At 48.0% G+C, this 24,034-nt stretch overlaps 1 protein-coding gene across 1 annotated transcript in view; it reads right to left on the bottom strand.

Annotated features, from left to right (window-relative positions):
* adamts17 (ADAM metallopeptidase with thrombospondin type 1 motif, 17) overlaps nucleotides 1-24,034 on the bottom strand; it is an 821,255-nt gene that overhangs the window by 54,303 nt on the left and 742,918 nt on the right. The window contains exon 21 of the mRNA XM_085968920.1: nucleotides 23,552-23,729. Within this exon, the coding sequence (XP_085825046.1) occupies nucleotides 23,552-23,729 (178 nt within the window). The remainder of the gene's footprint in view (nucleotides 1-23,551; nucleotides 23,730-24,034) is intronic.

Here is a 24,034-nt window from a genome sequence, read left to right as displayed (position 1 = left end):
GACGGGGGTAAATCAGATGGGGTAAATCAGATGGAGGGTAAATCAGACGCGGGTAAATCAGATGGGGGTCAATCAGATGGAGGGTAAATCAGATGGGGGTAAATCAGACGGGGGTAAATCAGATGGAGGGTAAATCAGACGATGGTAAATCAGATGGGGTAAATCAGACGGGGGTAAATCAGATGGGGGGTGAAACAGATGGGGGTAAATCAGACGGGGGTAAATCAGATGGGGGTAAATCAGACAGGGAGTAAATCAGACGGGGGTAAATGAGACGGGGGTAAACCAGACGGGGCTAAATCAGACAGGGGTAAATCAGACGGGGAGCAAATAAGATGGGGTAAATCAGACGGGGTAAATCAGATGGGGGTAAATCAGGTGGGGTAAATCAGATGGGGTAAATCAGACAGGGAGTAAATCAGACGGGGGTAAATCAGACACGGCTAAATCAGACAAGGGGCTAAATCAGACGGGGGCAAAACCAGACGGGGGAATACCAGACGGGGGTAAATCAGACAGGGGCAAATCAGAGGGTGGTAAATCAGACTGGGTAAATCAGATGGGGGTAAATCAGATGGGGTAAATCAGATGGAGGGTAAATCAGATGGGGGTAAATCAGGTGGGGGTAAATCAGATGGAGGGTAAATCACATGGAGGGTAAATCAGACGGGGGTAAATCAGATGGAGGGTAAAACAGATGGGGGTAAATCAGGCGGGGGGTAAATCAGATGGGGGTAAATCAGGTGGGGTAAATCAGATGGGGGTAAATCAGATGGGGGTAAATCAGATGGGGTAAATCAGATGGGGGTAAATCAGATGGGGTAAATCAGGTGGGGGTAAATCAGATGGGGTAAATCAGATGGGGGTAAATCAGATGGGGTAAATCAGATGGGGGTAAATCAGATGGGGGTAAATCAGATGGGGTAAATCAGATGGGGGTAAATCAGACGGGGTAAATCAGGCGGGGGTAAATCAGATGGGGTTAATCAGATGGGGGTAAATCAGACGGGGGTAAATCAGACAGGGGTAAATCAGATGGGGGTAAATCAGACGGGGGTAAATCAGATGGGGGTAAATCAGACGGGGAGCAAATAAGATGGGGTAAATCAGACGGGGTAAATCAGATGGGGGTAAATCAGACAGGGGTAAATCCGATGGGGGTAAATCAGGTGGGGTAAATCAGATGGGGTAAATCAGACAGGGAGTAAATCAGACGGGGGTAAATCAGACACAGCTAAATCAGACAAGGGGCTAAATCAGAAGGGGGCAAAAAATACGGGGGTAAATCAGACGGGGGGTAAACCAGACGGGGGAAAACCAGACGGGGGTAAATCAGACAGGGGCAAATCAGAGGGTGGTAAATCAGACGGGGTAAATCAGACAGGGAGTAAATCAGACGGGGGTAAATCAGATGGGGGTAAATCAGACGGGGGTTAAATCAGACGGGGGTTAAATCAGATGGGGTAAATCAGACATGGGTAAATCAGACGGGGTTAATCAGATTGGGGTAAATCAGACAGGGGTAAATCAGATGGGGGTAAACCAGATGGGGGTAAATCAGACGGGGAGGAAATAAGATGGGGTAAATCAGACGGGGTAAATCAGATGGGGGTAAATCAGACAGGGGTAAATCAGACGGGGTAAATTAGACAGGGTAAATTAAACGGGGGGTAAATCAGACGGGGGTAAATCAGGTGGGGTAAATCAGACAGGGAGTAAATCAGACAGGGGTAAATCAGATAGGGGTAAATCAGATAGGGCTAATGGGCTAAATCAGACAAGGGGCTAAATCAGACGGGGGCAAAACAGACGGGGGTAAACCAGATGGGGGTAAATCAGATGGGGTAAATCAGATGGAGGGTAAATCAGACAGGGGTAAATCAGATGGGGGTCAATCAGATGCAGGGTAATTCAGATGGAGGGTAAATCAGATGGGGGTAAATCAGACGGGGGTAAATCAGATGGGGTAAATCAGATGGAGGGTAAATCAGACGCGGGTAAATCAGATGGGGGTCAATCAGATGGAGGGTAAATCAGATAGGGGTAAATCAGACGGGGGTAAATCAGATGGAGGGTAAATCAGATGGGGTAAATCAGATGGGGGTAAATCAGATGGGGGTAAATCAGATTGGGTAAATCTGATGGGGTAAATCAGACGGGGATAAATCAGATGGGGTTAAATCAGATGGGGGGTAAATCGGATGGGGGTAAATCAGATGTGGGTAAATCAGGTGGGGTAAATCAGACGGAGTAAATCAGACGGGGTAAATCAGACGGGGGTAAATCAGACGGGGGTAAATCAGATGGGGGTAAATCAGACGGGGTAAATCAGATGGGGGTAAATCAGACGGGGTAAATCAGACAGGGAGTAAATCAGACGGGGGTTAAATCAGATGGGGTAAATCAGACATGGGTAAATCAGACAGGGGTAAATCAGATGGGGGTAAATCAGACAGGGGTAAATCAGATGGGGGTAAACCAGATGGGGGTAAATCAGACGGGGGTAAATCAGGTGGGGTAAATCAGACAGGGAGTAAATCAGACAGGGGTAAATCAGATAGGGCTAAAGGGCTAAATCAGACAAGGGGCTAAATCAGACGGGGGCAAAACAGACGGGGGTAAATCAGACAGGGGTAAACCAGACGGGGGTAAACCAGATGGGGGTAAATCAGTCGGGGGCAAATCGGCGGCTGGTAAATCAGACGGGGTAAATCAGATGGGGGTAAATCAGATGGGGGTCAATCAGATGGAGGGTAAATCAGATGGAGGGTAAATCAGATGGGGGTAAATCAGACGGGGGTAAATCAGATGGGGTAAATCAGATGGAGGGTAAATCAGACAGGGGTAAATCAGATGGGGGTCAATCAGATGGAGGGTAAATCAGATGGAGGGTAAATCAGATGGGGTAAATCAGACAGGGAGTAGATCAGACGGGGGTAAATCAGATCGGGGAAATCAGATGGGGGTAAATCAGACGGGGATAAATCAGATGGGGTTAAATCAGATGGGGGTAAATCGGATGGGGGTAAATCAGATGGGGGTAAATCAGATGGGGGTAAATCAGACGGGGTAAATCAGACAGGGAGTAAATCAGACGGGGGTAAATCAGATGGGGGTAAATCAGACGGGGGTAAATCAGACGGGGGTTAAATCAGACGGGGGTTAAATCAGATGGGGTAAATCAGACATGGGTAAATCAGACGGGGTTAATCAGATTGGGGTAAATCAGACAGGGGTAAATCAGATGGGGGTAAACCAGATGGGGTAAATCAGACGGGGAGGAAATAAGATGGGGTAAATCAGACGGGGTAAATCAGATGGGGGTAAATCAGACAGGGGTAAATCAGACGGGGTAAATTAGACAGGGTAAATTAAACGGGGGGTAAATCAGACGGGGGTAAATCAGGTGGGGTAAATCAGACAGGGAGTAAATCAGACAGGGGTAAATCAGATAGGGGTAAATCAGGTAGGGCTAATGGGCTAAATCAGACAAGGGGCTAAATCAGACGGGGGCAAAACAGACGGGGGTAAACCAGATGGGGGTAAATCAGACAGGGGCAAATCGGCGGCTGGTAAATCAGACGGGGTAAATCAGATGGGGGTAAATCAGATGGGGTAAATCAGATGGAGGGTAAATCAGACAGGGGTAAATCAGATGGCGGGTAAATCAGATGGAGGGTAATTCAGACGGGTGTAAATCAGATGGGGTAAATCAGATGGAGGGTAAATCAGACGCGGGTAAATCAGATGGGGGTCAATCAGATGGAGGGTAAATCAGATGGGGGTAAATCAGACGGGGGTAAATCAGATGGAGGGTAAATCAGATGGGGTAAATCAGATGGGGGTAAATCAGATGGGGGTAAATCAGATTGGGTAAATCTGATGGGGTAAATCAGACGGGGGGAAATCAGGCGGGGGGTAAATCAGACAGGTGTATATCAGATGGGGGTAAATCAGACGGGGTTAAATCAGACGGGGGTAAATCAGGCGGGGGGTAAATCAGACGGGGTTAAATCAGACGGGGGTAAATCAGATGGGGGTAAATCAGACATGGGTAAATCAGACGGGGTTAATCAGATTGGGGTAAATCAGACAGGGGTAAATCAGATGGGGGTAAATCAGACAGGGGTAAATCAGATGGGGGTAAATCAGACATGGGTAAATCAGACGGGGTTAATCAGATTGGGGTAAATCAGACGGGGTTAAATCAGACGGGGGTAAATCAGATTGGGGTAAATCAGACAGGGGTAAATCAGATGGGGGTAAACCAGATGGGGGTAAATCAGACGGGGAGGAAATAAGATGGGGTAAATCAGATGGGGGTAAATCAGACAGGGGTAAATCAGACAGGGTAAATTAAACGGGGGGTAAATCAGACGGGGGTAAATCAGGTGGGGTAAATCAGACAGGGAGTAAATCAGACAGGGAGTAAATCAGACAGGGGTAAATCAGATAGGGCTAAAGGGCTAAATCAGACAAGGGGCTAAATCAGACGGGGGCAAAACAGACGGGGGTAAATCAGACAGGGGTAAACCAGACGGGGGTAAACCAGATGGGGGTAAATCAGACAGGGGCAAATCGGCGGCTGGTAAATCAGACGGGGTAAATCAGATGGGGGTAAATCAGATGGGGTAAATCAGATGGAGGGTAAATCAGACAGGGGTAAATCAGATGGGGGTCAATCAGATGGAGGGTAAATCAGATGGAGGGTAAATCAGATGGGGGTAAATCAGACGGGGTAAATCAGATGGGGTAAATCAGATGGAGGGTAAATCAGACGCGGGTAAATCAGATGGGGGTCAATCAGATGGAGGGTAAATCAGGTGGGGGTAAATCAGACGGGGGTAAATCAGATGGAGGGTAAATCAGATGGGGTAAATCAGATGGGGGTAAATCAGATGGGGTAAATCTGATGGGGTAAATCAGACGGGGGTAAATCAGACGGGGGTAAATCAGGCAGGGGGTAAATCAGACGGGGTTAAATCAGACGGGGGTAAATCAGATGGGGGTAAATCAGACAGGGGTAAATCAGACGGGGTTAAATCAGACGGGGGTAAATCAGATGGGGGTAAATCAGACAGGGGTAAATCAGTCGGGGTAAATCAGATGGGGGTAAATCAGATGGGGGTAAATCAGTCGGGGTAAATCAGATGGGGGTAAATCAGATGGGGGTAAATCAGACGGGGGTAAATCAGACGGGGGTAAATCAGACAGGGAGTAAATCAGATGGGTAAATTAGACAGGGTAAATCAGATGGGAAGTAAATCAGGTGGGGTAAATCAGAGTGGGGTAAATCAGACGGGGTAAATCAGATGGGGGTTAATCAGACGGGGTAAATCAGACAGGGAGTAAATCAGATGGGGGTAAATCTAATGGGGTAAATCAGATGGGGTAAATCAGACGGGGATAAATCAGATGGGGGGTAAATCGGATGGGGGTAAATCAGATGTGGGTAAATCAGATGGGGTAAATCAGACGGAGTAAATCAGACGGGGTAAATCAGACGGGGGTAAATCAGACGGGGGTGAATCAGATGGGGGTAAATCAGACGGGGGTAAATCAGACGGGGTTAATCAGATTGGGGGTGAAACATATGGGGGTAAATCAGACGGGGGGGTAAACCAGATGGGGGTAAATCAGACGGGGCTAAATCAGACGGGGGTTAAATCAGATGGGGTAAATCAGACATGGGTAAATCAGACATCGGTAAATCAGACAGGGGTAAATCAGACGGGGGTAAATCAGACAGGGGTAAATCAGACAGGGGTAAATCAGATAGGGCGAAAGGGCTAAATCAGACAAGGGGCTAAATCAGACGGGGGCAAAACCGACGGGGGTAAATCAGACAGGGGTAAACCAGACGGGGGTAAACCAGATGGGGGTAAATCAGACAGGGGCAAATCGGCGGCTGGTAAATCAGACGGGGTAAATCAGATGGGGGTAATTCAGATGGGGTAAATCAGATGGAGGGTAAATCAGATGGAGGGTAAATCAGATGGGGGTAAATCAGACGGGGGTAAATCAGATGGGGGTCAATCAGATGGAGGGTAAATCAGATGGGGGTAAATCAGACAGGGGGTAAATCAGATGGAGGATAAATCAGATGGGGTAAATTAGATGGGGGTAAATCAGACAGGGGTAAATTAGACGGGGTAAATTAGACAGGGGGTAAATCAGATGGGTAAATTAGATGGGGGTAAATCAGATGGGGGGTAAACCAGACGGGGGTAAACCAGACAGGGGCAAATCAGAGGGTGGTAAACCAGATGGGGGTAAATCAGACGGGGCTAAATCAGACGGGGGTTAAATCAGATGGGGTAAATCAGACATGGGTAAATCAGACGGGGGTAAATCAGACAGGGGTAAATCAGACAGGGGTAAATCAGATAGGGCGAAAGGGCTAAATCAGACAAGGGGCTAAATCAGACGGGGGCAAAACCGACGGGGGTAAATCAGACAGGGGTAAACCAGACGGGGGTAAACCAGATGGGGGTAAATCAGACAGGGGCAAATCGGCGGCTGGTAAATCAGACGGGGTAAATCAGATGGGGGTAATTCAGATGGGGTAAATCAGATGGAGGGTAAATCAGATGGAGGGTAAATCAGACGGGGGTAAATCAGACAGGGGTAAATCAGACAGGGGTAAATCAGATAGGGCGAAAGGGCTAAATCAGACAAGGGGCTAAATCAGACGGGGGCAAAACCGACGGGGGTAAATCAGACAGGGGTAAACCAGACGGGGGTAAACCAGATGGGGGTAAATCAGACAGGGGCAAATCGGCGGCTGGTAAATCAGACGGGGTAAATCAGATGGGGGTAATTCAGATGGGGTAAATCAGATGGAGGGTAAATCAGATGGAGGGTAAATCAGACGGGGGTAAATCAGATGGGGGTCAATCAGATGGAGGGTAAATCAGATGGGGGTAAATCAGACAGGGGGTAAATCAGATGGAGGATAAATCAGACGGGGTAAATTAGATGGGGGTAAATCAGACAGGGGTAAATCAGACAGGGGTAAATTAGACGGGGTAAATTAGACAGGGGGTAAATCAGATGGGTAAATTAGATGGGGGTAAATCAGATGGGGGGTAAACCAGACGGGGGTAAACCAGACAGGGCAAATCAGAGGGTGGTAAATCAGATGGGGTAAATCAGACGGGGGGTAAATCAGACGGGGTAAATCAGACGGGGGTAAATCAGATGGGGGTAAATCAGACGGGGTAAATCAGACAGGGAGTAAATCAGACGGGGGTAAATCAGATGGGGGTAAATCAGACGGGGGTAAATCAGACAGGGTAAATCAGATGGGGGTGAAACAGATGGGGATAAATCAGACGCGGGGTAAATCAGATGGGGTAAATCAGACAGGGGTAAATGAGATGGGGGTAAACCAGACGGGGCTAAATCAGACAGGGGTTACATCAGATGGGGTAAATCAGACGGGGAGTAAATCAGATGGGGTAAATCAGACAGGGGGGGTAAATCAGATGGGGGTAAATTAGACAGGGGGGGTAAATTAGACGGGGGTAAATCAGACGGGGGTAAATCAGATGGGGTAAATCAGACAGGGGGGGTAAATCAGATGGGGTAAATCAGACAGGGGGGGTAAATCAGATGGGGTAAATCAGACAGGGGGGGTAAATCAGACGGGGGTAAATCAGACACGGCTAAATCAGACAAGGGGCTAAATCAGACAGGGGCAAAACAGACGGGGGTAAATCAGACGGGGGAAAACCAGACGGGGGTAAATCAGACAGGGGCAAATCAGATGGGGGTAAATCAGATGGGGTAAATCAGATGGAGGGTAAATCAGATGGGGGTAAATCAGGTGGAGGGTAAAACAGATGGGGGTAAATCAGGCGGGGGGTAAATCAGATGGGGGTAAATCAGATGGGGTAAATCAGATGGGGGTAAATCAGATGGGGGGTAAATCAGATGGGGGTAAATCAGACGGGGGTAAATCAGATGGGGAAAATCTGATGGGGTAAATCAGACGGGGGTAAATCAGATGGGGTAAATCAGACGGGGTAATTCAGACAGGGGTAAATCAGACGGGTGTAAATCAGACGGGGGTAAATCAGACGGGGTTAAATCAGACGGGGGTAAATCAGATGGGGGTAAATCAGACGGGGTAAATCAGATGGGGGTAAATCAGATGGGGGTAAATCAGACGGGGTAAATCAGTTGTGAGTAAATCAGACATGGGTAAATCAGACGGGGTTAAATCAGATGGGGGTAAATCAGACGGGGTTAAATCAGATGGGGGTAAATCAGACAGGGGTAAATCAGACGGGGTTAAATCAGACGGGGGTAAATCAGGCGGGGGTAAATCAGATGGGGTAAATCAGATGGGGGTTATTCAGACAGGGGTAAATCAGACGGGTGTAAATCAGACGGGGGTAAATCAGACGGGGTTAAATCAGACGGGGGTAAATCAGATGGGGGTAAATCAGACGGGGTAAATCAGATGGGGGTAAATCAGATGGGGGTAAATCAGACGGGGTTAAATCAGATGGGGGTAAATCAGATGGGGTAAATCAGATGGGGGTAAATCAGATGGGGGTAAATCAGATGGGGGTAAATCAGACGGGTGTAAATCAGATGGGGTAAATCAGACGGGGTTAAATCAGATGGGGTAAATCAGACGGGTGTAAATCAGACGGGTGTAAATCAGACGGGGGTAAATCAGATGGGGGTAAATCAGATGGGGTAAATCAGATGGGGGTAAATCAGATGGGGGTAAATCAGATGGGGTAAATCAGATGGGGTAAATCAGATGGAGGTAAATCAGATGGGGGTAAATCAGACGGGGGTAAATCAGTCGTGAGTAAATCAGACATGGGTAAATCAGACAGGGGTAAATCAGATGGGGGTAAATCAGATGGGGATAAATCAGACGGGGGTAAATCAGATGGGGGTAAATCAGACGGGGAGCAAATAAGATGGGGTAAATCAGACGGGGTAAATCAGATGGGGGTAAATCAGACAGGGGTAAATCAGATGGGGGTAAATTAGACGGGGGTAAATCAGATGGGGGTAAATCAGGTGGGGTAAATCAGATGGGGTAAATCAGACAGGGAGTAAATCAGACGGGGGTAAATCAGACACGGCTAAATCAGACAAGGGGCTAAATCAGACGGGGGCAAAACAGACGGGGGTAAATCAGACGGGGGAAAACCAGACGGGGGTAAATCAGACAGGGGCAAATCAGAGGGTGGTAAATCAGACGGGGTAAATCAGATGGGGGTAAATCAGATGGGGTAAATCAGATGGAGGGTAAATCAGATGGGAAGTAAATCAGGTGGAGGGTAAATCAGAGTGGGGTAAATCAGACGGGGGTAAATCAGACAGGGAGTAGATCAGACAGGGGTAAATCAGATCGGGGAAATCAGATGGGGGTAAATCAGATGGGGTAAATCTAATGGGGTAAATCAGATGGGGGTAAATCAGACGGGGATAAATCAGATGGGGTTAAATCAGATGGGGGGTAAATCGGATGGGGGTAAATCAGATGTGGGTAAATCAGATGGGGTAAATCAGACGGGGTAAATCAGACAGGGAGTAAATCAGACGGGGGTAAATCAGATGGGGGTAAATCAGACGGGGTAAATCAGACAGGGAGTAAATCAGACAGGGGTAAATCAGATGGGGGTAAATCAGACAGGGGTAAATCAGATGGGGGTAAACCAGATGGGGGTAAATCAGACAGGGAGGAAATAAGATGGGGGTAAATCAGACAGGGGTAAATCAGACGGGGTAAATCAGACAGGGGTAAATCAGACGGGGTAAATTAAACGGGGGGTAAATCAGACGGGGGTAAATCAGGTGGGGTAAATCAGACAGGGAGTAAATCAGACAGGGGTAAATCAGATAGGGGTAAATCAGATAGGGCTAATGGGCTAAATCAGACAAGGGGCTAAATCAGACGGGGGCAAAACAGACGGGGGTAAATCAGATGGGGGTAAATCAGATGGGGGTAAATCAGACAGGGGTAAATCAGACGGGGTAAATTAAACGGGGGGTAAATCAGACGGGGGTAAATCAGGTGGGGTAAATCAGACAGGGAGTAAATCAGACAGGGGTAAATCAGATAGGGGTAAATCAGATAGGGCTAATGGGCTAAATCAGACAAGGGGCTAAATCAGACGGGGGCAAAACAGACGGGGGTAAATCAGATGGGGGTAAATCAGATGGGGTAAATCAGATGGGGGTAAATCAGATGGGTGTAAATCAGATGGGGGTCAATCAGATGGAGGGTAAATCAGATGGAGGGTAAATCAGATGGGGGTAAATCAGACGGGGGTAAATCAGATGGGGTAAATCAGATGGAGGGTAAATCAGACAGGGGTAAATCAGATGGGGGTCAATCAGATGGAGGGTAAATCAGATGGAGGGTAAATCAGATGGGGTAAATCAGACGGGGGTAAATCAGATGGGGTTAATCAGACGGGGGTAAATCAGATCGGGGAAATCAGATGGGGGTAAATCAGATGGGGTAAATCTAATGGGGTAAATCAGATGGGGGTAAATCAGACGGGGATAAATCAGATGGGGTTAAATCAGATGGGGGTAAATCGGATGGGGGTAAATCAGATGGGGGTAAATCAGACGGGGTAAATCAGACAGGGAGTAAATCAGACGGGGGTAAATCAGATGGGGGTAAATCAGACGGGGTTAATCAGATTGGGGGTGAAACATATGGGGGTAAATCAGACGGGGGGGTAAACCAGATGGGGGTAAATCAGACGGGGGGGTAAACCAGATGGGGGTAAATCAGACGGGGCTAAATCAGACGGGGGTTAAATCAGATGGGGGTAAACGAGATGGGGGTAAATCAGACGGGGAGGAAATAAGATGGGGGTAAATCAGACAGGAGTAAATCAGATGGGGGTAAATCAGACAGGGGTAAATCAGACGGGGTAAATTAGACGGGGTAAATTAAACGGGGGGTAAATCAGACGGGGGTAAATCTGGTGGGGTAAATCAGACAGGGAGTAAATCAGGCAGGGGTAAATCAGATAGGGCTAAAGGGCTAAATCAGACAAGGGGCTAAATCAGACGGGGGCAAAACAGACGGGGGTAAATCAGACAGAAGTAAACCAGACGGGGGTAAACCAGACGGGGGTAAACCAGATGGGGGTAAATCAGACAGGGGCAAATCGGCAGCTGGTAAATCAGACGGGGTAAATCAGATGGGGGTAAATCAGATGGAGGGTAAATCAGATGGAGGGTAAATCAGACGGGGGTAAATCAGATGGGGGTCAATCAGATGGAGGGTAAATCAGATGGGGGTAAATCAGATGGGGGTAAATCAGATGGAGGGTAAATCAGACGGGGGTAAATCAGATGGGGGTCAATCAGATGGCGGGTAAATCAGATGGGGGTCAATCAGATGGAGGGTAAATCAGATGGGGTAAATCAGATGGAGGGTAAATCATATGGGGGTAAATCAGATGGCGGGTAAATCATATGGGGGTAAATCAGACGGGGGTAAATCAGATGGGGTAAATCAGATGGAGGGTAAATCAGATGGGGGTCAATCAGATGGAGGGTAAATCAGATGGCGGGTAAATCATATGGGGGTAAATCAGACGGGGGTAAATCAGATGGGGTAAATCAGATGGAGGGTAAATCAGATGGGGGTAAATCAGATGGGGTAAATCAGACGGGGGTAAATCAGATGGGGGTCAATCAGATGGAGGGTAAATCAGATGGCGGGTAAATCATATGGGGGTAAATCAGACGGGGGTAAATCAGATGGGGTAAATCAGATGGAGGGTAAATCAGATGGGGGTAAATCAGATGGGGTAAATCAGACGGGGGTAAATCAGATGGGGGTAAATCAGACGGGGGTAAATCAGATGGAGGGTAAATCAGATGGGGTAAATCAGACAGGGGGTAAATCAGATGGGGGTAAATCAGATGGAGGGTAAATCAGACAGGGGGTAAATCAGATGGAGGGTAAATCAGACGGGTGTAAACCAGACAGGGGTAAATCAGAGGGTGGTAAATCAGACGGGGTAAATCAGATGGAGGGTAAATCAGACGGGGGTAAATCAGACGGGGTAAATCAGATGGAGGGTAAATCAGACGGGTGTAAACCAGACAGGGGCAAATCAGAGGGTGGTAAATCAGACGGGGTAAATCAGATGGAGGGTAAATCAGATGGGGGTAAATCAGACGGAGTAAATCAGGCGAGGTAAATCGGACGGGGGGTAAATCAGACGGGGGTAAATCAGACGGGGGTAAATCAGACGGGGGTAAATCAGATGGGGGTAAATCAGATGGGGGTAAATCAGACAGGGGGTAAATCAGACGGGGGTAAATCAGACAGGGGTAAATCAGACAGGGATAAATCAGACGGGGTAAATCAGATGGGCTAAATCAGACTGCCTAAATCTGACGGGGGGTAAATCAGAGGGGGTAAGTCAGGTGGTGTAAATCAGATGGGGTAAATCAGACGGGGGTAAATCAGACGGGCTAAACCAGACGGGGTAAATCAGACGGGGGTCAATCAGACAGGGAGGAAATAAGATGGGGTAAATCAGACTGGGGTAAATCAGATGGGGTAAATCAGATGGGGGTAAATCAGACGGGGGTAAATCAGACGGGGGTAAATCAGATGCGGTAAAACAGATGGGGTAAATCAGACAGTGGGGGAGTAAATCAGATGGGGGTAAATCAGAGGGGGGTAAATCAGACGGAGATAAATCAGATTGGGGTAAAACAGGTGGGGTAAATCAGACAGGGTAAATCATACGTGGTAAATCAGACGGGGGCTAAATCAGACTGGGGTAAATCAGACGGGGTAGATCAGACTGGGGTAAATCAGACGGGGGTAAATCAGATGGGGTAGATCAGACTGGGGTAAATCAGACGGGGTAGATCAGACTGGGGTAAATCAGACGGGGGGTAAATCAGACGGGATAAATCAGACGGGGGGTAAATCAGACGGGGTAAATCAGACGGGGGTAAATCAGACGGAGAGGAAATAAGATGGGGTAAATCAGACTGGGGTAAATCAGACAGGGGTAATTCAGACAGGGGGTAAATCAGACGGGGGTAAATCAGACGAGGGGTAAATCAGACAGGGATAAATCAAGACGGGGTAAATCAGACGGGGGATAAATCAGACGGGGGGTAAATCAGACGGGGTAATTCAGACGGGGGTAAATCAGACGGAGTAAATCAGACGAGGTAAATCGGACGGGGGTAAATCAGATGGGGTAAATCAGACAGGGGTAAATCAGAAGGGGTAAATCAGACAGGGGGTAAATCAGAAGGGGTAAATCAGACAGGGGGTAAATCAGACGGGGGTAAATCAGACGGGGGTAAATCAGACAGGGATAAATCAGAGGGGGTAAATCAGACGGGGGTAAATCAGACGGGGGTAAATCAGACAGGGATAAATCAGATGGGGTAAATCAGATGAGGTAAATCAGATGGGGTAAATCAGATGGTGTAAATCAGACGGGGTAAATCAGACGGGCTAAATTAGATGGGGGTAAATCAGACGGGTATAATTCAGACAGGGGTAAATCAGACGGGTATAAATCAGATGGAGGTAAATCAGACAGGTGGTAAATCAGAATGGGTAAATCAGACAGGGGTAAATCGGACGTGGGTAAATCAGACAGGGGAGTAAATCAGACAGTGTAGTAAATCAGATGGGGTAAATCAGACAGGGGTAAATCAGACGGGGGTAAATCAGATGGGGGGTAAATCGGATGGGGGTAAATCAGATGTGGGTAAATCAGATGTGGGTAAATCAGACAGGGAGTAAATCAGACGGGCGTAAATCAGATGGGGGTAAATCAGACGGGGTTAATCAGATTGGGGGTGAAACAGATGGAGGGTAAATCAGACAGGGTAAATCAGATGGAGGGTAAATCAGATGGGGGTAAATCAGACAGGGGGTAAATCAGATGGGGGTCAATCAGATGGAGGGTAAATCAGACGGGGGTAAATCAGACACGGCTAAATCAGACAAGGGGCTAAATCAGACGGGGGCAAAACAGACGGGGGTAAATCAGGCAGGGGCAAATCAGAGGGTGGTAAATCAGACGGGGTAAATCAGATGAGGGTAAATCAGACGGGGGTTAAATCAGATGGGGGTAAACGAGATGGGGGTAAATCAGACGGGGAGGAAATAAGATGGGGGTAAATCAGACAGGAGTAAATCAGATGGGGGTAAATCAGACAGGGGTAAATCAGACGGGGTAAATTAGACGGGGTAAATTAAACGGGGGGTAAATCAGACGGGGGTAAATCTGGTGGGGTAAATCAGACAGGGAGTAAATCAGGCAGGGGTAAATCAGATAGGGCTAAAGGGCTAAATCAGACAAGGGGCTAAATCAGACGGGGGCAAAACAGACGGGGGTAAATCAGACAGGAGTAAACCAGACGGGGGTAAACCAGACGGGGGTAAACCAGATGGGGGTAAATCAGACAGGGGCAAATCGGCGGCTGGTAAATCAGACGGGGTAAATCAGATGGGGGTAAATCAGATGGAGGGTAAATCAGACGGGGATAAATCAGATGGGGGTCAATCAGATGGAGGGTAAATCAGATGGGGGTAAATCAGACGGGGGTAAATCAGATGGAGGGTAAATCAGACGGGGGTAAATCAGATGGGGGTCAATCAGATGGCGGGTAAATCAGATGGGGGTCAATCAGATGGAGGGTAAATCAGATGGGGTAAATCAGATGGAGGGTAAATCATATGGGGGTAAATCAGATGGCGGGTAAATCATATGGGGGTAAATCAGACGGGGGTAAATCAGATGGGGTAAATCAGATGGAGGGTAAATCAGATGGGGGTCAATCAGATGGAGGGTAAATCAGATGGCGGGTAAATCATATGGGGGTAAATCAGACGGGGGTAAATCAGATGGGGTAAATCAGATGGAGGGTAAATCAGATGGGGGTAAATCAGATGGGGTAAATCAGACGGGGGTAAATCAGATGGGGGTCAATCAGATGGAGGGTAAATCAGATGGCGGGTAAATCATATGGGGGTAAATCAGACGGGGGTAAATCAGATGGAGGGTAAATCAGATGGGGTAAATCAGACAGGGGGTAAATCAGATGGGGGTAAATCAGATGGAGGGTAAATCAGACAGGGGGTAAATCAGATGGAGGGTAAATCAGACGGGTGTAAACCAGACAGGGGTAAATCAGAGGGTGGTAAATCAGACGGGGTAAATCAGATGGAGGGTAAATCAGACGGGGGTAAATCAGACGGGGTAAATCAGATGGAGGGTAAATCAGACGGGTGTAAACCAGACAGGGGCAAATCAGAGGGTGGTAAATCAGACGGGGTAAATCAGATGGAGGGTAAATCAGACGGGGGTAAATCAGACGGGGTAAATCAGATGGAGGGTAAATCAGATGGGGGTAAATCAGACGGAGTAAATCAGGCGAGGTAAATCGGACGGGGGGTAAATCAGACGGGGGTAAATCAGACGGGGGTAAATCAGACGGGGGTAAATCAGATGGGGGTAAATCAGATGGGGGTAAATCAGACAGGGGGTAAATCAGACGGGGGTAAATCAGACAGGGGTAAATCAGACAGGGATAAATCAGACGGGGTAAATCAGATGGGCTAAATCAGACTGCCTAAATCTGACGGGGGGTAAATCAGAGGGGGTAAGTCAGGTGGTGTAAATCAGATGGGGTAAATCAGACGGGGGTAAATCAGACGGGCTAAACCAGACGGGGTAAATCAGACGGGGGTCAATCAGACAGGGAGGAAATAAGATGGGGTAAATCAGACTGGGGTAAATCAGATGGGGTAAATCAGATGGGGGTAAATCAGACGGGGGTAAATCAGACGGGGGTAAATCAGATGCGGTAAAACAGATGGGGTAAATCAGACAGTGGGGGAGTAAATCAGATGGGGGTAAATCAGAGGGGGGTAAATCAGACGGAGATAAATCAGATTGGGGTAAAACAGGTGGGGTAAATCAGACAGGGTAAATCATACGTGGTAAATCAGACGGGGGCTAAATCAGACTGGGGTAAATCAGACGGGGTAGATCAGACTGGGGTAAATCAGACGGGGGTAAATCAGATGGGGTAGATCAGACTGGGGTAAATCAGACGGGGTAGATCAGACTGGGGTAAATCAGACGGGGTAGATCAGACTGGGGTAAATCAGACGGGGGGTAAATCAGACGGGATAAATCAGACGGGGGGTAAATCAGACGGGGTAAATCAGACGGGGGTAAATCAGACGGAGAGGAAATAAGATGGGGTAAATCAGACTGGGGTAAATCAGACAGGGGTAATTCAGACAGGGGGTAAATCAGACGGGGGTAAATCAGACGAGGGGTAAATCAGACAGGGATAAATCAAGACGGGGTAAATCAGACGGGGGATAAATCAGACGGGGGGTAAATCAGACGGGGTAATTCAGACGGGGGTAAATCAGACGGAGTAAATCAGACGAGGTAAATCGGACGGGGGTAAATCAGATGGGGTAAATCAGACAGGGGTAAATCAGAAGGGGTAAATCAGACAGGGGGTAAATCAGAAGGGGTAAATCAGACAGGGGGTAAATCAGACGGGGGTAAATCAGACGGGGGTAAATCAGACAGGGATAAATCAGAGGGGGTAAATCAGACGGGGGTAAATCAGACGGGGGTAAATCAGACAGGGATAAATCAGATGGGGTAAATCAGATGAGGTAAATCAGATGGGGTAAATCAGATGGTGTAAATCAGACGGGGTAAATCAGACGGGCTAAATTAGATGGGGGTAAATCAGACGGGTATAATTCAGACAGGGGTAAATCAGACGGGTATAAATCAGATGGAGGTAAATCAGACAGGTGGTAAATCAGAATGGGTAAATCAGACAGGGGTAAATCGGACGTGGGTAAATCAGACAGGGGAGTAAATCAGACAGTGTAGTAAATCAGATGGGGTAAATCAGACAGGGGTAAATCAGACGGGGGTAAATCAGATGGGGGGTAAATCGGATGGGGGTAAATCAGATGTGGGTAAATCAGATGTGGGTAAATCAGACAGGGAGTAAATCAGACGGGCGTAAATCAGATGGGGGTAAATCAGACGGGGTTAATCAGATTGGGGGTGAAACAGATGGAGGGTAAATCAGACAGGGTAAATCAGATGGAGGGTAAATCAGATGGGGGTAAATCAGACAGGGGGTAAATCAGATGGGGGTCAATCAGATGGAGGGTAAATCAGACGGGGGTAAATCAGACACGGCTAAATCAGACAAGGGGCTAAATCAGACGGGGGCAAAACAGACGGGGGTAAATCAGGCAGGGGCAAATCAGAGGGTGGTAAATCAGACGGGGTAAATCAGATGAGGGTAAATCAGATGGAGGGTAAATCAGACGGGGGTAAATCAGATGGAGGGTAAATCAGACGGGGGCAAAACAGACGGGGGTAAATCAGGCAGGGGCAAATCAGAGGGTGGTAAATCAGACGGGGTAAATCAGATGAGGGTAAATCAGATGGAGGGTAAATCAGACGGGGGTAAATCAGATGGAGGGTAAATCAGATGGGGGTAAATCAGACGGGGGTAAATCAGACAGGGGCAAATCAGATGGGGTAAATCAGATGGAGGGTAAATCAGACAGGGGTAAATCAGATGGGGGTCAATCAGATGGGGGTAAATCAGACGGGGGTAAATCAGATGGGGTAAATCAGATGGGGGTAAATCAGATGGGGTAAATCAGATGGAGGGTAAATCAGACAGGGGTAAATCAGATGGGGGTCAATCAGATGGAGGGTAAATCAGACAGGGGTAAATCAGATGGGGGTAAATCAGACGGGGGTAAATCAGACAGGGGTAAATCAGATGGGGGTCAATCAGATGGAGGGTAAATCAGATGGGGTTAATCAGACGGGGGTAAATCAGATGGGGGTAAATCAGACGGGGGGGTAAATCAGATGGGGGTAAATCAGACGGGGGGGGTAAACCAGATGGGGGTAAATCAGACGGGGCTAAATCAGATGGGGGTAAACGAGATGGGGGTAAATCAGACGGGGAGGAAATAAGATGGGGGTAAATCAGACAGGAGTAAATCAGATGGGGGTAAATCAGACAGGGGTAAATCAGACGGGGTAAATTAGACGGGGTAAATTAAACGGGGGGTAAATCAGACGGGGGTAAATCTGGTGGGGTAAATCAGACAGGGAGTAAATCAGATAGGGGTAAATCAGGTGGGGTAAATCAGATAGGGGTAAATCAGATAGGGCTAAAGGGCTAAATCAGACAAGGGGCTAAATCAGACGGGGGCAAAACAGACGGGGGTAAATCAGACAGGGGCAAATCGGCGGCTGGTAAATCAGACGGGGTAAATCAGATGGGGGTAAATCAGATGGAGGGTAAATCAGACGCGGGTAAATCAGATGGGGGTCAATCAGATGGAGGGTAAATCAGATGGCGGGTAAATCAGATGGGGGTAAATCAGACGGGGGTAAATCAGATGGAGGGTAAATCAGACGGGGGTAAATCAGATGGGGGTCAATCAGATGGAGGGTAAATCAGATGGCGGGTAAATCAGATGGGGGTAAATCAGATGGAGGGTAAATCAGATGGGGGTAAATCAGATGGGGTAAATCAGACGGGGGTAAATCAGATGGGGGTAAATCAGATGGAGGGTAAATCAGACAGGGGGTAAATCAGATGGAGGGTAAATCAGATGGGGGTAAATCAGACGGGGGTAAATCAGATGGAGGGTAAATCAGATGGGGTAAATCAGACAGGGGGTAAATCAGATGGGGGTAAATCAGATGGAGGGTAAATCAGACAGGGGGTAAATCAGATGGAGGGTAAATCAGACGGGTGTAAACCAGACAGGGGTAAATCAGACAGGGGCAAATCAGAGGGTGGTAAATCAGACGGGGTAAATCAGATGGAGGGTAAATCAGACGGGGGTAAATCAGACGGGGTAAATCAGATGGAGGGTAAATCAGATGGGGGTAAATCAGACGGAGTAAATCAGGCGAGGTAAATCGGACGGGGGGTAAATCAGACGGGGGTAAATCAGACGGGGGTAAATCAGATGGGGGTAAATCAGATGGGGGTAAATCAGACAGGGGGTAAATCAGACGGGGGTAAATCAGACGGGGGTAAATCAGACAGGGATAAATCAGACGGGGTAAATCAGATGGGCTAAATCAGACTGCCTAAATCTGACGGGGGGTAAATCAGAGGGGGTAAGTCAGATGGTGTAAATCAGATGGGGTAAACCAGACGGGGTAAATCAGACGGGGGTCAATCAGACAGGGAGGAAATAAGATGGGGTAAATCAGACTGGGGTAAATCAGATGGGGGTAAATCAGATGCGGTAAAACAGATGGGGTAAATCAGACAGTGGGGGAGTAAATCAGATGGGGTAAATCAGATGGGGGTAAATCAGAGGGGTAAATCAGACGGGGGGGTAAATCAGACGGAGATAAATCAGATTGGGGTAAAACAGGTGGGGTAAATCAGACAGGGTAAATCATACGTGGTAAATCAGACGGGGGCTAAATCAGACTGGGGTAAATCTGACGGGGTAGATCAGACTGGGGTAAATCAGATGGGGGTAAATCAGACAGGGGTAAATCAGATGGGGGGTAAATCAGACGGGGGTAAATCAGATGGGGTAGATCAGACTGGGGTAAATCAGACGGGGTAGATCAGACTGGGGTAAATCAGACGGGGGGTAAATCAGACGGGATAAATCAGACGGGGGGTAAATCAGACGGGGTAAATCAGACGGGGGTAAATCAGACGGAGAGGAAATAAGATGGGGTAAATCAGACTGGGGTAAATCAGACGGGTAATTCAGACAGGGGGTAAAGCAGACGGGGATAAATCAGACAGGGGTAAATCAGACGGGGGTAAATCAGACGAGGGGTAAATCAGACAGGGATAAATCAAGACGGGGGGTAAATCAGACGGGGGATAAATCAGACGGGGGGTAAATCAGACGGGGTAATTCAGACGGGGGTAAATCAGACGGAGTAAATCAGACGAGGTAAATCGGACGGGGGTAAATCAGATGGGGGTAAATCAGACAGGGGGTAAATCAGACAGGGGGTAAATCAGAAGGGGTAAATCAGACAGGGGGTAAATCAGACGGGGGTAAATCAGACGGGGGTAAATCAGACAGGGATAAATCAGAGGGGGTAAATCAGAAGGGGTAAATCAGACAGGGGGTAAATCAGACGGGGGTAAATCAGACGGGGGTAAATCAGACAGGGATAAATCAGAGGGGGTAAATCAGATGGGGTAAATCAGATGGGGTAAATGAGATGGGGTAAATCAGATGGTGTAAATCAGACGGGGTAAATCAGACGGGCTAAATTAGATGGGGGTAAATCAGACGGGTATAATTCAGACAGGGGTAAATCAGACGGGTATAATTCAGACAGGGGGTAAATCAGAATGGGTAAATCAGACAGGGGTAAATCGGACGTGGGTAAATCAGACAGGGGAGTAAATCAGACAGTGTAGTAAATCAGATGGGGTAAATCAGACAGGGGTAAATCAGACGGGGGTAAATCAGATGGGGGGTAAATCGGATGGGGGTAAATCAGATGTGGGTAAATCAGATGTGGGTAAATCAGACAGGGAGTAAATCAGACGGGCGTAAATCAGATGGGGGTAAATCAGACGGGGTTAATCAGATTGGGGGTGAAACAGATGGAGGGTAAATCAGACAGGGTAAATCAGATGGAGGGTAAATCAGATGGGGGTAAATCAGACAGGGGGTAAATCAGATGGGGGGTCAATCAGATGGGGGTCAATCAGACAGGGAGTAAATCAGAGGCTGGTAAATCAGACTGGGTAAATCAGATGGGGGTCAATCAGATGGAGGGTAAATCAGATGGAGGGTAAATCAGACGGGGTAAATCAGATGGAGGGTAAATCAGATGGGGGTAAATCAGACAGGGGGTAAATCAGATGGGGGTCAATCAGATGGAGGGTAAATCAGACGGGGGTAAATCAGATGGGGGTCAATCAGATGGAGGGTAAATCAGACGGGGGTAAATCAGACGGGGTAAATTAGCTGGGGGTAAATCAGATAGGGGTAAATCAGATGGGGGGTAAATAAGATGGGGTAAATCAGATGGGGTAAATCAGACAGGGGTAAATCAGACAGGGGTAAATTAGACGGGGTAAATTAGACGGGGGGTAAATCAGACAGGGGTAAATTAGACGGGGTAAATTAGACGGGGGGTAAATCAGACAGGGGTAAATTAGATGGGGGTAAATCAGATGGGGGGTAAACCAGACGGGGGTAAACCAGGCAGGGGCAAATCAGCGGGTGGTAAATCAGATGGGGTAAATCAGACACGGAGTAAATCAGACGGGGGTAAATCAGATGGGGTAAATCAGACAGGGGTAAATCAGGTGGGGTAAATCAGACAGGGAGTAAATCAGACGGGGGTAAATCAGACACGGCTAAATCAGACAAGGGGCTAAATCAGACGGGGGCAAAACAGACGGGGGTAAATCAGACGGGGTAAATCAGATGAGGGTAAATCAGATGGAGGGTAAATCAGACGGGGGTAAATCAGATGGAGGGTAAAACAGATGGGGGTAAATCAGGCGGGAGGTAAATCAGATGGGGGTAAATCAGATGGGGTAAATCAGATGGGGTAAATCAGATGGGGGGTAAATCAGATGGGGTAAATTAGATGGGGGTAAATCAGATGGGGGTAAATCAGATGGGGGTAAATCAGACGGGGGGTAATTCAGACAGGGGTAAATCAGACGGGTGTAAATCAGACGGGGGTAAATCAGATGGGGGTAAATCAGATGGGGGTAAATCAGACGGGGGTAAATCAGATCGGGGAAATCAGATGGGGGTAAATCTGATGGGGGTAAATCAGACGGGGATAAATCAGATGGGGGTAAATCAGATGGGGGGTAAATCGGATGTGGGTAAATCAGACGGAGTAAATCAGACGGGGTAAATCAGACGGGGGTAAATCAGATGGGGGTAAATCAGATGGGGGGTAAATCGGATGTGGGTAAATCAGACGGAGTAAATCAGACGGGGTAAATCAGACGGGGGTAAATCAGATGGGGGTAAATCAGACGGGGTAAATCAGACGGGGTAAATCAGACAGGGAGTAAATCAGACATGGGTAAATCAGACAGGAGTAAATCAGATGGGGGTAAATCAGACAGGGGTAAATCAGATGGGGGTAAATCTGGTGGGGTAAATCAGACAGGGAGTAAATCAGACAGGGGTAAATCAGATAGCGCTAAAGGGCTAAATCAGACAAGGGGCTAAATCAGACGGGGGCAAAACAGACGGGGGTAAATCAGACAGGGGCAAATCGGCGGCTGGTAAATCAGACGGGGTAAATCAGACGGGGGTAAATCAGATAGAGGGTAAATCAGACGGGTGTAAATCAGACGGGGGTAAATCAGACGGGTGTAAATCAGATGGAGGGTAAATCAGACGGGGGCAAATCAGATGGAAGGTAAATCAGATGGGGGTAAATCAGATGGGGGTAAATCAGACAGGGTAAATCAGATGGGGGTAAATCAGACGCGGGGTAAATCAGACAGGGGTAAATGAGACGGGGGTAAACCAGACGGGGCTAAATCAGACAGGGGTTACATCAGATGGGGTAAATCAGATGGGGATAAATCAGACGGGGGTAAATTAGGTGGGGTAAATCAGATGGGGTAAATCAGACAGGGAGTAAATCAGACGGGGGTAAATCAGACACGGCTAAATCAGACAAGGGGCTAAATCAGACGGGGGCAAAACAGACAGGGGTAAACCAGACGGGGGAAAACCAGACGGGGGTAAATCAGATGGAGGGTAAATCAGGTGGGGGTAAATCAGATGGAGGGTAAAACAGATGGGGGTAAATCAGGCGGGGGGTAAATCAGATGGGGGTAAATCAGACGGGGGTAAATCAGACGGGGGTAAATCAGACAGTGGTAAATCAGATGGGGGTAAATCAGACAGGGGTAAATCAGATGGGGGTAAATCAGACAGGGGTAAATCAGATGGGGGTAAATCAGGTGGGGGCAAAACAGACGGGGGTAAATCAGACGGGGGTAAATCAGACAGGGGTAAATCAGATGGGGGTAAATCAGATGGGGGTAAATCAGATGGGGTAAATCAGACAGGGGATAAATCAGATGGGGGGAAATCAGATGGGGGTAAATCAGATGGGGTAAATCAGACGGGTGTAAATCAGATGGGGGGAAATCAGACGGGGGGTAAATCAGATGGGGGAAATCAGACAGGGGTAAATCAGACGGGGAATTTACTGCCCAAGTTAAGGTGAAATTCTCTCGACTGTCGGGTTGAACACTCAGATCGCTCAAGGACAGAAAACACAGTACCTTCTCGAACCGGTGGCAACATTTATACACAGACCCGGCCAGCACCGATCACAGTCTGTACTTTGTTCTGGGCTGAAAATAAGGTCACATTATTGCTCAGTACCAACGTTAAGCTCTCTCTCCCCCAACGATCTGTCAGGACTATGGTTCACGTTGTAACTGATCCCGTTACAATCCACCGTTATGGTAAAACCGAGGTATCGCCACTCACCGAGCCTGGGCGATGTGATGGTGTTGACATTGATATTTCCATTGCAGGGTTTCTGCTGGCATTGCTTGTAAGCTGGTGGTCTGGTTAAAGATGGGCATTCGTTGCCATGGCGACCAGTGATTCTGTGCATACACTGAACCACACGTGACTGAAGGCCCTTGCCACATGTAGAGGAACACTGCAAAACCAGCACAGAGGGTCAGTAGCAATAAGTTACTCACACCCAACAATATTTATATATTATAACTCCTGAATAAGCAATGAAGAGACCGGTGAAATCTTCAAAATTTAGAAAACAATTTGCCTTTGTGAGTGAATCTTTATTTACAATTGCCTTAAAAATAGGGACATTTTATTTGACCAAAGACAATTTTGGAAGAGCCGATATAAAACGCGATGGCCTAGAAATTCAGTCTGGACACTTTTGGGGCGCTAAAGTCGGGCATTTGCTAAAGTTAGCGCCCGCCGGAAAGTGTAGGCCAC

This window comes from Somniosus microcephalus, chromosome 27, assembly GCF_052327205.1.
Source record: "Somniosus microcephalus isolate GS21.2 chromosome 27, FLI_Smic_1.0, whole genome shotgun sequence".
NCBI classification, from domain to species: domain Eukaryota; kingdom Metazoa; phylum Chordata; class Chondrichthyes; order Squaliformes; family Somniosidae; genus Somniosus; species Somniosus microcephalus.
The sequence above is the reverse complement of the archived record's forward strand: the minus strand, read 5'-3'. Positions and strand labels throughout refer to the sequence as shown.